The sequence below is a fragment of the Candoia aspera genome, chromosome 1 (assembly GCF_035149785.1).
Source record: "Candoia aspera isolate rCanAsp1 chromosome 1, rCanAsp1.hap2, whole genome shotgun sequence".
Lineage (NCBI taxonomy): Eukaryota > Metazoa > Chordata > Lepidosauria > Squamata > Boidae > Candoia > Candoia aspera.
Genome location: NC_086153.1, coordinates 188,984,364 through 188,996,727, shown reverse-complemented (window position 1 = coordinate 188,996,727; position 12,364 = coordinate 188,984,364). Strand labels below are relative to the sequence as shown.

Genomic DNA, 12,364 nt, shown 5'->3' with positions numbered 1-12,364 from the left:
TGGTGGGATGGGTTGCACAAGTAAGGTAATGTCTGGTTATAGTTTGATTTCATCATATATTGTTAGGTAGCAATGATTTCGGAGTATGATGGTCCGTGATGTCTATTAATTTGTTTAAAAATAATAAAGACCAATAACTATACCTCTTTTCAGAACAACTTCTTCCTTAGGTGGAGGAGCAGGCTCAGGAATCTCTTTCCGTGGTTTCCGTGCTTGAAATGATATCAAATTCAGAATAAGCTCACCCTCAGTGATAACTATCAATACATTATACCAGTATTTGATGTATTAAAAGAAAAAAATACTAAAGTTTAGGAGATAATGTATATGTTGCTACATCAAATACAGAAAAGCCACTAGATTTCTAATTCTGTCAGTCTTGTGTTTCTAAGTACTTTTCTCAGAGATTTCTTTTTATTAAAATGTCAGCAACAACATTTGTAACAAAAAGACAAGTTCTGTGTTCTTTTTTATAATGTTTTTTTGTGATAGCTTTACTGTCATAAGCAACAACTTACAGAAGATTCAGTCAGAAATGAAAGCATGCTTGAATGAAATCTAAGTGAAATGAGGAGACCACATAAAGACACACATGGAAAGAAAACTTGACAGAAAAGTACAAGAATGTTAAGAAAAAAGGAAAAAGCATGCATTATTTATTTATTTTATTTATTTGCTATCCCACCTTTATTATTTTTATAAGGCAGCGAACATACCTATCTCACAGCATCTGCATGGGAAGGGGAAGAACCTTTTGGACATGTGTATAGCTTGAAGTGCTTAGATTAGTAGATCATGCGATTTATTATTTCCTTTGCATGCCTATCAGCAAAGACAAGTGTTTCTGCTGAAATCTCAATAGTTTTTATACACAGAGCATTCTCCTTACTTCTCAAGCTACAGTATATAATTTAGTTGCCCATAAGAATCTCCATGGTGAAAATATAAGTAAAGCAAGGAAAATTCTTGAGAAGGAAAACTCAGATTCTTATTTTCAGTCAGAATATTAAATAAAAATGCAAAATAATGTTAAATATATTTGTTTTTGTTATTCTATTGTTTATTTTCATGTACAGGAAAGAAAAACCATATTTGCTTTCTTTTATCATTACTTCAGCTTTGGCTTCTATACATATATATACTTCTGAATAAATATTATTCCTATCATGTGTTTCCAAAGCTATAAAAATTCTTAGATCCATTTGGCTGGCTTTGGACTTTGAAATGCTACCAAATTTTAGAATTTCAACAGTAGTTTGTGATAGGTAGCTTTCTAGCTTTCCATACTACTAAAAAGTCCTCACAGAATAAGGCAATATTGGGTAATTTTAGTAAATCAATCATTAGCAAATAGCAATGTCAGAATAAAAACTATTCAGAAAACATTCGGTTAATAATTCATTAATGTATTCATGGTGCGATCCTATACTTGTTTACAGAGAGATAAGTCCTAGTGAGTGCAGTGGGGCTTATTCCCGAGTAAACTGGATATAGGATGGCAGGCCAAAGATCTCATACTTTCAGAAAAGGTTACTGTGCATCAAATATGCATTGGTTATAATAGCTGGGGCTTAATCAGATCAAAAACTGCTTGAGATTGCTGCTTATACCTTTAAGCTGAAACTTTGCATCCTTAATGTCTTCTTTTGGTGAGACAGAGATAGGAACACGGGGTTTGGGTTTTGGGAGTATCTTCTTTTCTGGCTCTGGTTCTTTAAATGATACGGTGGTAGATTTTAGGGCAGCATACTTATACTATACACCTCAGGTGACAACGTCTAATGTATCACAGAAAGTCCTTCTATGGATACCATTAGTAAAAGTTCAATAAAGCAAGTTCATATGCTATAATATACTATAGTAATATATTATATCTAAACTATAATATAAAATAATTCAGATTAAAATATCTGATATGACGAACACCATAACACCAATTCCCAAACAATACTAACAAACCTTTAAGATTATTCCTCTAAATCCTATTAATAATTGTTTTCATAGCCAAAAAACAATGTGAATGTTCCACAGAAATTAAGATACCACAAATACAAACAACAGTATATACACACAGAAATAAAAATAACGTATACAACACCAAATGAACAGATATAATTCCTATAAGATGGAGATGGACATGCAGAAGAAAGAGGCATTACTCATCCTATGAGACGTATACCTTTTGCTGGAATTATCTCTTCTTCTTCTGGAATGGGAACTGGTTCCTCAGCTTCAATTTCCTCAATAATTTCTGGCTCTTTAAAGAATATTGATAACTAGTGTAAGATCTTCTTTCCAAAGACTGAATGGCACAGACAATTAAAACACCACACTGCTTGGACTTCGGCCTATTCATTCATGGACACACACCATAGCAATGATACAGCGTAGATTTCCAAATATGTAAGCTGATGACGACTGGGGAAGGCAATGGCAAACCATGCAGCTATAGTCTGCCAAAAAAAGGCCGTGAAAGTGGAATCCCCCCAAAGGGTCGGACATGATTTGGTGCTTGCACAGGGGACCTTTCGCCTTTCACCACAAGCTGGTGGCAGTACCTAGGTTACCTTGGCTAATCTTGAAAAGCTAATCATGGTTAGACCTCCTTAGTACTTGGGTAACTGACTACCAGGAAATCCCAGGGGGATAGGCTAGATTGGGAAGTCAACAGAAACTCCTAGAAGAAGATAATGGTAAATCAGGCCCAGTTTTAAAAACTTTGTGGATATATGAAATCACCAGGCAGGTGCTGAGCTCATCTTGAAGGAAGCTTTACCTAAGCTAGTGTGTTGGCAGGAAATCCGTTTGGACTCCAGACCTATATAACTTGCCTTTGCATATGCAAATAGTTGATTAAGTTGTATATAGAACTTAATGTGACTTAAAATGCTTAGCTTTTTCTGCATTACAGAATAAGTATTGAAACATGGCCTTTTAATGGTTGCAAACAATATAACATTTACCACACAGCTGCAGAACAGGGTTTGGGATTTGTAGGCCAAAAAGGTGCTGTGGAGCATGCATGTCACATCTGTCTGCAACTCTTTAAATCAACATGGCTCTTCCTGAGATCACCATGCCATCCTGGAGAAAGAGGCCGTTGCTTTAAGGAATGTCAGAGAAGTTTCCATGAGTGCTCCTGAGTACTCTGAAGCACCTTTTTGGCCTTGAATCAGAAGTGCTGGGCAGCCTCTCTCTCTTTGGCTAGGACTATTTCATCAAGAAAGCAAGAGTACACTATCTGCACCACACACACACACACACACACACACCCGATACATATACACATCTATACAGGACAGCATAAAACATCAGGACAAATGAAGCAGAAAGAAAAATGTGGAAAAAATGGCTTCAGTGAGGACATCTACCTTCCACTGGTGGTTGTTCTGGCTCTTTAGACACAGCGACAGGCACTTTTTCTTCTGGCACTGCCTTCTTAGGCACTTCAGGCACTTCAAAAGATTTTAGTATGTTTTACTTTGATAAATATTATACGGGGTACTTAGAACATCAGGACTCAAAATACAACAGTTAACACAATGTAAACGTTAAGACAAAGACGCACGTGCAAGTGCTTTGGATCTGAAGGCAAACAGGTGCTTTGGAGCACACAGGAGGCTGCTTGGAGCAGCTGCCTGCAACTCTTAAACCAAAGGGGGATCAACTGCAGCCTCACCTTCCCAGGAAAAGATGCAGCTACTTTCAGGAGTTCTAGGGAGGGCCTCTGGAGCCCCTCCATATGCTGTGAAGCATCCTTTTGCCTTTGAATCTGAAGCGGTGCAAAAGGTATAACTCTCTCTAACCAAATAGTTCCTAAAGAAAGCACAAATGCACTGTCTACCTACACACACTATGCACATATATACACAGGCACACGGCATCGATGGGGACGTGTACCTTCTGCTGGCGGACGTTCGGGCTCTTTAGGCACAGCGACAGGCACTTTTTCTTCCAGCACTGCCTTCTTAGGCACCTCAGGCACTTCAAGAGATTTTAATGTGTTTTACTTTTGTGGATTATTATACCGTCCACTTAAAACATCACAAATAGTTTAAATTATGACTACTTTTTAACATTTTTAACCACTGAGAGTCCTTAGTTAGATTACAGTGGGATGCAAATGTAGTAAATAAATGTTTTGCCCTGAGGGGGCTTATTCTGAAGGCATGCAGAGGCTTTGGAGTGGAGGACGGGAACTGAAAGCTCTACTTCACCAGCAGAGACATCTGCCCACATGAAAATGTATTCCACCATAGTCTCTCCCCCAATGCTGGGTTACATTCATCATGCAACTAATGGACATACAATTTACAAATCCAACACCAGAACGAACACAAAGAAAATACAGTTATAACATAGAAAAGGTAGCTTCTCAGTGGACGACAAAGAGTTTTTAAAGTGAAAAACTGGCATTTTCTTTTCTCTTCTTTTGGTGGACTCTTGAGGTACTTTCAAGATAATAGGTTTCTTTTTACTTTGAGAATATAAACATAAACAAGACCAACTATGAAGAAGAACAGATAAAGACTTCTCAAAAACAAGACTGATGATACAGACGTATGTGGAAACATGACATACGGACACACACTCCTCAGACGAAATCTACGGATGTCAGAAGCGACATTACAGAAGACAACGTTTTAAGGAACGTTAGAAACAAAAGATCTGTCTTGTTTAGGTACATTTATCATTATCAACATGTACCTTTAGCTGGAGGTGGCTTGAGTTTTTTAGCTGGTACTTTCTGTTCTGGAACTGCTTTCGTGGGTAACTCAGGCACTTTAAAGATATTAGTTAATTTGTTAAGAAAAGAGAAACATAAATCCACAGACATAACAGACATTACGGCTGTATTCCTATACACACCTTACCTGAGAGTAAGGTTGACTGAATTTACGTCTGAGTAGTTGTATATGGGCTTACATGCTAACTCATCCAACTGCAAATGCATAATTTTTCATGACTCTGCTTCTATCCATACAACCATTCAATAAATATATTTTGAATTCAAAATAATCAACTTCACACTCAAAACAAGTAAAAAAAAAAAGGTGCTTTCCATTCAAAATGGGCTGTTATTCCAAGCTCAAAATAGATCTGGTACAAGTTTAAAATGATCAAAGCAGCCCTCTTAGAATATGGAACAACTATTTCGCCCTCACTATACAGAGTTTTAAGTTAAAAAAGGTTCAGATTTGAAAACGCTTTGCATGGTATTAATAACTTACATAGACTTAATGCGTTTGATTTACTAATACTTTGACATACTTTCTATTTTTGAAAATATATGGAAAATCCTTTCCAGAATCAAAATAATACTTTCGCCTTATTGTTTTTCTTCCATTCATCCCCAGACATGCATGGCAGACATGCACAACAAATATTTGCATACAATCTACAGTAACTTGACCTAAAATTGTTTTTGATTTTCTGAATAGAATGTTTTTACAATAATTGTCAAAATTGTGATTTATAGAAGAGACATTCTCTTTTTGCTGTAAAAAACATTACACGGTGTACCTTTAACTGGCAGGCTTTCGGGTTTTTCAGGTTCTTCAGGAACTGTAGTGATTTCAGGTTCTTCAGGGACAACAACGGCTTCCGGCTCCTCGGGAGAAACAACTTCCTCTGGTACTTCAAGGACATACACTTCAGGCTCCGTTACTTCAAAAGCTGAAGCACTTTCAGGTTCTTCAAATGCAGTGATGGCCTCTATGTCTTGGTAAACAGGCACGTGTCTCCGTTCTTTATATCCAATGAACGTTTGTACCTCGCGTTCTTCTTCATAATCCAACGTTTCTGGTGGAACTTCTGGTTTTTTAAACTCAGGTTCTGGTTTCTTAGATGGTTCTACCTTTTTAGGCACGGGAGCAAGTTTGGGCTTCTTAAACAAAGCCTCCGGTTCTGGTTTTTTGGGCACCGCTGGTTCTGGTTTTTTGGGCACAGCAACTGGCTTTGGCTTTTTCGGTATAATGGCTGGAGCAGGTTCTTCAGGAGGAGGAATGACTTTTGGTTTTTTAGGAACCACAGTAGGTTTTTTAGGTACTGCAGGAGGTTCTTCTGGAACAGGAACAACCTCAGGTTCTTCAGGGACAACAACGGCTTCCGGCTCCTCGGGAGAAACAACTTCCTCTGGTACTTCAAGGACATACACTTCAGGCTCCGTTACTTCAAAAGCTGAAGCACTTTCAGGTTCTTCAAATGCAGTGATGGCCTCTATGTCTTGGTAAACAGGCACGTGTCTCCGTTCTTTATATCCAATGAACGTTTGTACCTCGCGTTCTTCTTCATAATCCAACATTTCTGGTGGAACTTCTGGTTTTTTAAACTCAGGTTCTGGTTTCTTAGATGGTTCTACCTTTTTAGGCACGGGAGCAAGTTTGGGCTTCTTAAACAAAGCCTCCGGTTCTGGTTTTTTGGGCACCGCTGGTTCTGGTTTTTTGGGCACGGCAACTGGCTTTGGCTTTTTCGGTATAATGGCTGGAGCAGGTTCTTCAGGAAGAGGAATGACTTTTGGTTTTTTAGGAACCACAGTAGGTTTTTTAGGTACTGCAGGAGGTTCTTCCGGAACAGGAACAACCTCAGGTTCTTCAGGAACAGGAGCAACCTCAGGTTCTTCAGGAATGGCAGTGACTTCGGGTTCTTCAGGAACAAAAGCAGGTTCAGGTTCTTCAGGTGAAACAACGGCCTCTGGTTCTTCAAGAACATATTCTTCAGGCTCTGTTAATTCAAAAGCTGAAGTCCGTTCAGGTTCTTCAAATGGAGTGATAGCCTCAACCTCATCTTTGTACACAGGCACACGTTTTTCTTCTCTATGTGCAATGAACGTTTGTATTTCTTTTTCTTCTTCTTCTTCTTCATGTTCCAAGATATCTGGTGGACGCTCTGGTTTTTTAATCTTGAGTATTGGTTTCTTAGGTACTTCTACAGGTTCAGGTTTTTTAGGCACAGGAGTAACTTTGGGCTTTTTGGGCACTGCCACAGCTGGTTTTTTAGGCGCAGCTGGTTCTGGTTTCTTAGGCACAGCTGGTTCTGGTTTCTTAGGCACAGCAACTGGTACAATGCCTGGTTCTTCAGGTTCAGCAACAGGTTCAGGTTCTTCATGCAAAATAATGGCCTCTCGTACTTCCAGAATATATTCTTCAGGCTCTGTTACTTCAAACACAGCAACATGCTCAGGTTCTTCTAATGCAGCAATGGCTTCTACATCTTGGTGAACAGCCACAAATTTCTCTTCTCTGTGCCCAATAACAGTATGGATTACCCGTTCTTCTTCATAAGGCAAAGCCTCTTTAGCCGGTGGAGGTTCAGGTTTCTTAGGCACAGCTTTTGGTTTCTTAGGCACAGTAGCAGGTTCTGCTTTCTTAGGCACTATGGCAGGCTTTGGTTTCTTAGGCACGATAGCAGGTTTAGGTTCTTCAAGCACAACAGTGACTTCAGTTTCTTCCACATGAATAATAGTTTCTGGTTCTTCAATCACAGCAGCTGGTTCTGGCTCCTCTGTTACTACAAAATGCTCCGGTTCTTTAGATAAAACAAGAATTACTTTTTTTATTAGCAAGCATTTCTGACATATTCTGGAAGTTTAAAAGATGTTAGCATTCTTGAAGAATTGTTAAAGATAGTTAGCTGATACGATGATGAAAAGAAAGAGTAAGAGAAAGAGTAGATACAAAAACAATAAAACACAGTAAAAAAGCATAACGAAATCAGCCATTGTGCATCCCGCGTTAAGGTTTACAGAGAACACTCCTGATGAAGATGCACACAACTAACATAACGTTACTATGCGAACAGCACTCTTTACAAATGAGTCTTCAGCAACAAGGCATCAACAGGACAGGAAGTAGTTAGCTACCTGACTCATAAACAATTATTTATAACTTCGTTAATGGTGAGATGTACCTTTAACAGGTGGAGGTTCTGGTTTTTTAAGCACAGGAGTTGGCTCTTTTTCTTCTACAATCTCCTTTTTGAGCACTTCAGGCACTTGAAAGATATTAATTAAGGACCAATGAAACATATCAGAAAGAAAAATGCCAAAACTTGAAGCACTGATATAAGTAACTTCTACATGCTTCTACTCTCAATGTGATCTACCAAACATCAATAATGATTTATTTGGACTCCCAGTTGAGGTATGAAGATCAAAACTGCTATCTACATATCCTGTAAGAAGGCACAGTGAGCACACAATAGAAACATATCCTGAAAAGTATAGCCAAAGATTAATCAACAATCAAAGAATATGAAAAATACGTTTTTTTTCTTAATGATGATAAGACAAGGTATTACTCTTTACAAACAAGAGTCTTTATTTTTGAGTTTAGGAATGTCCTCTTCTGGCACTACTTACTTGAGTATCTCAGGTACTCAAGGAATATTTGTTTGGATTTTTTAACTATTATTGATTCCAGTACAATGTATAAAACACCAACCAACAAGGAAACACACATCATGAAGATATAAAACATTATATATGTCATATTGCTCAAAGTTTACAGCAGCCTATTGTTTTCACTATGCATCCCAAATACTATAGACTTTCTTTGCTTTTATATATTTATAATGCAGTTGCCCTTCATGGGTTTAGGCTGTCTTCACATACATAGCTATATAGTCATTTATGGGAATACATAATGATTTTGTACAACGTATGATTTCTAAAGTTTGGGTATGTTCCCTAGAAGGGCACAAGTACTGCCTAAGAGTTCTATTCAGGCCACAGGCCTCAAGCCAGCATTATTTACATGGCATTTTATTAAAGTAAATAAAAGGCTGCCAATCTTGTATTTAAGTACTTGAAGTATCCCTCCACACAACTGGCATTTTTTCCTAAAGATAAGCATTTTTTAAAATGATTCATTCCATGACTAACTGGTTTCTTATGTACTTTTTCTTCTGGGAGAATTTTTTTGGGCACTTCAGGCACTTAAAAGATAATAATTAGTTTTGAATTTGCAGTATCAAAGATATAAAAGATTTGAAACAATGAAACAATGGACACCAAAGACAAAAACTGTGACACTGTTGAAGACATCATACAAATATCAGTTTCTCTTGTACTCTTCCAGCACAAGCAATACAAATCCTATTTCTCTCTGTTCTTATACTTGGCCTTTCACACTAGTATGCATTCTTTCATATTTTCTTTCCAGTCTATACAGCTAGAGCTATGAAGTTTACCAGTTGGTTCAACTGATACCTCTTTTCTTAGTCATTCTGTTCTATGAAGGCTTGATGTTCACATGAACAAAGAATGAAGAAGTTCCCCTATTACATATCCCTCTGAATTTTCATAATTTTCATAATGTCCATATATTCTTTCTTTCTACAGATCTTAGCTACTACTGCCAGTTTATACAACTATTGCTCACATTCATTGGAAGAGGAAAGAATGAATGCCATACACTGTATGTAGAATAATGGTGGCAAGTACCTTTAGTAGGCGGAGCCTCTGGTTCAGCTGGTTTCTTTTCTGGAGCAACTTTCTTGGGAACTTCTGGCACTTTAAAATATGGTAGTTAGTATTAATTTAGTTTTGTTTTGAATGCAAACAAAGTCACTAAATACTCAAGTCACTTTTTTTTTTGTCTGATATACTAACATGTACCTTTGGGGGCTGGAGGTTCTGGCTTTTTCACAGGAACTTTTTCTTCTGGGATGACTTTCTTTGGCACTTCTGGAACTTTAAAGATAGAATATTATTTTCAGTTGAGTTCATTTCTTAAATCTGCAAAAAAAGCTTATGGAAGCAAAATTAACAGTGGAAGCTGTCATGCTGTAAAGCAAAACATGAACCTCTAGCATCATTTTTTTATTTAGAGCAATTTTTCCAGGCCCTACAGGGGTTGTCCATATATTCCTGAAAAATAAAGATGCTGGGAGAGGAATGGCTTTGGCACAGTGCTTTGTTTGAACAGCGTGCCCAGCTGTACATTTTGTCTTTAAAGAAAGGTACGTTGGGATTTGAAAGAGTATTTTGGGAGGGAGGAGAGAATGAGGGAGAGTGATGGGGAGCAACTTCTTCAATTTATATTTTAGTATATGAATGCTTAGGACTCCCTTTGCCTTCTGGAATCCACAGTTTGCATCAGCCAGTCCTCTGGCCCATGGAAGCCATTCTAGGGGAGTGCTCTGAATAGGACTTCAAATTTCGAAATAAGCCCCTTGGCCAGAAATTCCTGGCCTGCCTTCCTGTATGATGGTCCAAGTCCCAATCTGTACCTTTGGCAGGAGGCGGCTCTGGCTTTTTGATCTCAGGGACCTGGATTTCCTCTTCAGGGACCACTTCCTTAGGAACCTCAGGAACTTTAAAGATAAGCAGGCATTTCAGTACTTTGAATTTTAAAAATCTGGAGGAGATGTTAATCATACAAAAATTAATTAAATACAAATGTTTATAACATGGACTCACGGGAGAGAACCAGGATGAGACTAATATAATTTACAGAAGTGTAGTTTTTTTTTTCTTTATAGATCAACAGTACAAAACACAAAGAAATATGCATATCCTCTGGATCGGGCAAGGGAGAACAGGGTGATATCATTACGTAATTTCTGTCATTTGCACCATGATGCTATGACAAAAATTATGGCTTGTAATGGATTCCTATAAACACACACACGGTAACACCCAAGCCTGCCCATTCTCCCTCAAGAAAATAGTATCAAACATTAACTACTATTAATAATTATCAACAATTCTTACCTTTGGTGGGTGGAGCTTCTGGCTTCTTAGGCACCTTAGCTGGTACTTTCTTTTCAGGGACAACTTTCTTTGGCACTTCAGGCACTTCAAAATATTAATATATTTTTAGTACAAGTACTTTGGAAATGACTAAAAGAATGCAGGTGCCAAAAAAAAAAACCCCACCTGCCCAATTTTCATGTTCCTGATTTTTAGGCAACTATATTTCCATATTATATTCATGCACTATTAAACTGTGAAAGAGTTCGCTTTAAAATATATATATAATATTATTGGTAATTATTTCCTTAAAATAACATATACCTTCAGCAGGTGGAGCTTCTGGTTCAGCTGGTTTCTTTTCTGGAACAACTTTCTTGGGAACCTCTGGCACTTTGAAATACAATGGGCAGAATTAATTAATGTAGAAGAGAGAAACACCACCTCGAGAAAAAAAGTGCTTTAAAGGTTTAGACAAAAACATGAAATGATGCTGAATCCCTGATAACCGATCCGCAGAATAAGAACTGAATTGCCCCTGAACATTTTGAATGTGGTGGTGATAAAATAACAAGAAATCTCGGGAAGCCACGACACTGAAATACTACTGGGGGCAGGAGGTTCTGGCTTTCTCATGGGTACTTTTTCTTCTGGGATGACTTTCTCTGGTACCTCTGGAACTTCAAAGATATTACTCTCAGTTTTGAAAAGAAGGATCTCAGTTATTTAAATGTGCAAGGACATTAGAAAAGGGAAAACCACTATATGTGTAAATATAATAAACCAGTTATACATTTCCAGTACTGTATATGCAGTCATCTTAGACTAGTATTTGAGGTAAGGCAGAAGAGGCTATTTTATTCATACATATGAAGTCAGGTAAAAAGAAGTGTAATGAATGTTATGTTTGATTTTTAAAGGAAGACAGAATTTACTCATGGAAGGATATGGGGAGTTGGACTAGAAGACCACCAAGGTTCCTTCCAACCCTACGATTCTATGATTCTATGTTCTATTATATTTATTTATTCAGTGAATTTCTAAGGCTGCCCATGCATCAAACACTCTGGGAAGCCTACAAAGGGTAGAAAACAGTAAGAAATCAAACTTTAAAAGAGGACTGTGCTGAAGAAGGAACCACATCCTGTCAAAACAAAACACCATCCCTGCTGGGCAGCATGACTCCACAAATCCTAACTCAAGTGGTGCCCACAAACATCACTTTATTGTGCTCACCAGGCTCCATGCCATCTCTGATTTTATTTTATTTTTTAGAGTCTTTTAATGTAATTTAATTCATGCAGCAAAACAATGCACGAATCTCTGGTATCACTTTTATTTAGAATAATACTTCTGGGCCCAAGAAAATAAAAAATACTGGAAGATCCATACCTTTGGCAGGAGGTGGCTCTGGCTTTTTGATCTCAGGAACCTGGACTTCCTCTTCAGGGACCACTTCCTTAGGAACCTCAGGAACTTTAAAGATAAGAAGGCATTTTAATGCTTTGAATTTTAAAGATCTGGAGGAGATGTTAATCTTACAAAGATTAAATAGAAATGCTCATAGATAGGGACTCACAGGAGAGAACCAGGAAGACAGGGACATAATTGACAGAAGTGAAGCTTTTTTTTTCTTTACAGATCAACAGTACAAAATAGAATTATGGATGT

General features: G+C 37.7%; 1 protein-coding gene across 1 annotated transcript in view; it reads right to left on the bottom strand.

Annotated features, from left to right (window-relative positions):
* TTN (titin) overlaps window positions 1–12,364 on the bottom strand; it is a 286,118-nt gene that overhangs the window by 115,370 nt on the left and 158,384 nt on the right. Inside the window, exons 175-185 of the mRNA XM_063305418.1 lie at window positions 12,086–12,169; window positions 11,018–11,086; window positions 10,715–10,798; window positions 10,231–10,314; window positions 9,617–9,691; window positions 9,443–9,511; window positions 7,909–7,992; window positions 5,524–7,527; window positions 2,180–2,257; window positions 1,611–1,712; window positions 144–212 (exon numbers count right to left, since the gene is read on the bottom strand). Of these exons, the coding sequence (XP_063161488.1) occupies window positions 144–212; window positions 1,611–1,712; window positions 2,180–2,257; window positions 5,524–7,527; window positions 7,909–7,992; window positions 9,443–9,511; window positions 9,617–9,691; window positions 10,231–10,314; window positions 10,715–10,798; window positions 11,018–11,086; window positions 12,086–12,169 (2,802 nt within the window). The remainder of the gene's footprint in view (window positions 1–143; window positions 213–1,610; window positions 1,713–2,179; window positions 2,258–5,523; window positions 7,528–7,908; window positions 7,993–9,442; window positions 9,512–9,616; window positions 9,692–10,230; window positions 10,315–10,714; window positions 10,799–11,017; window positions 11,087–12,085; window positions 12,170–12,364) is intronic.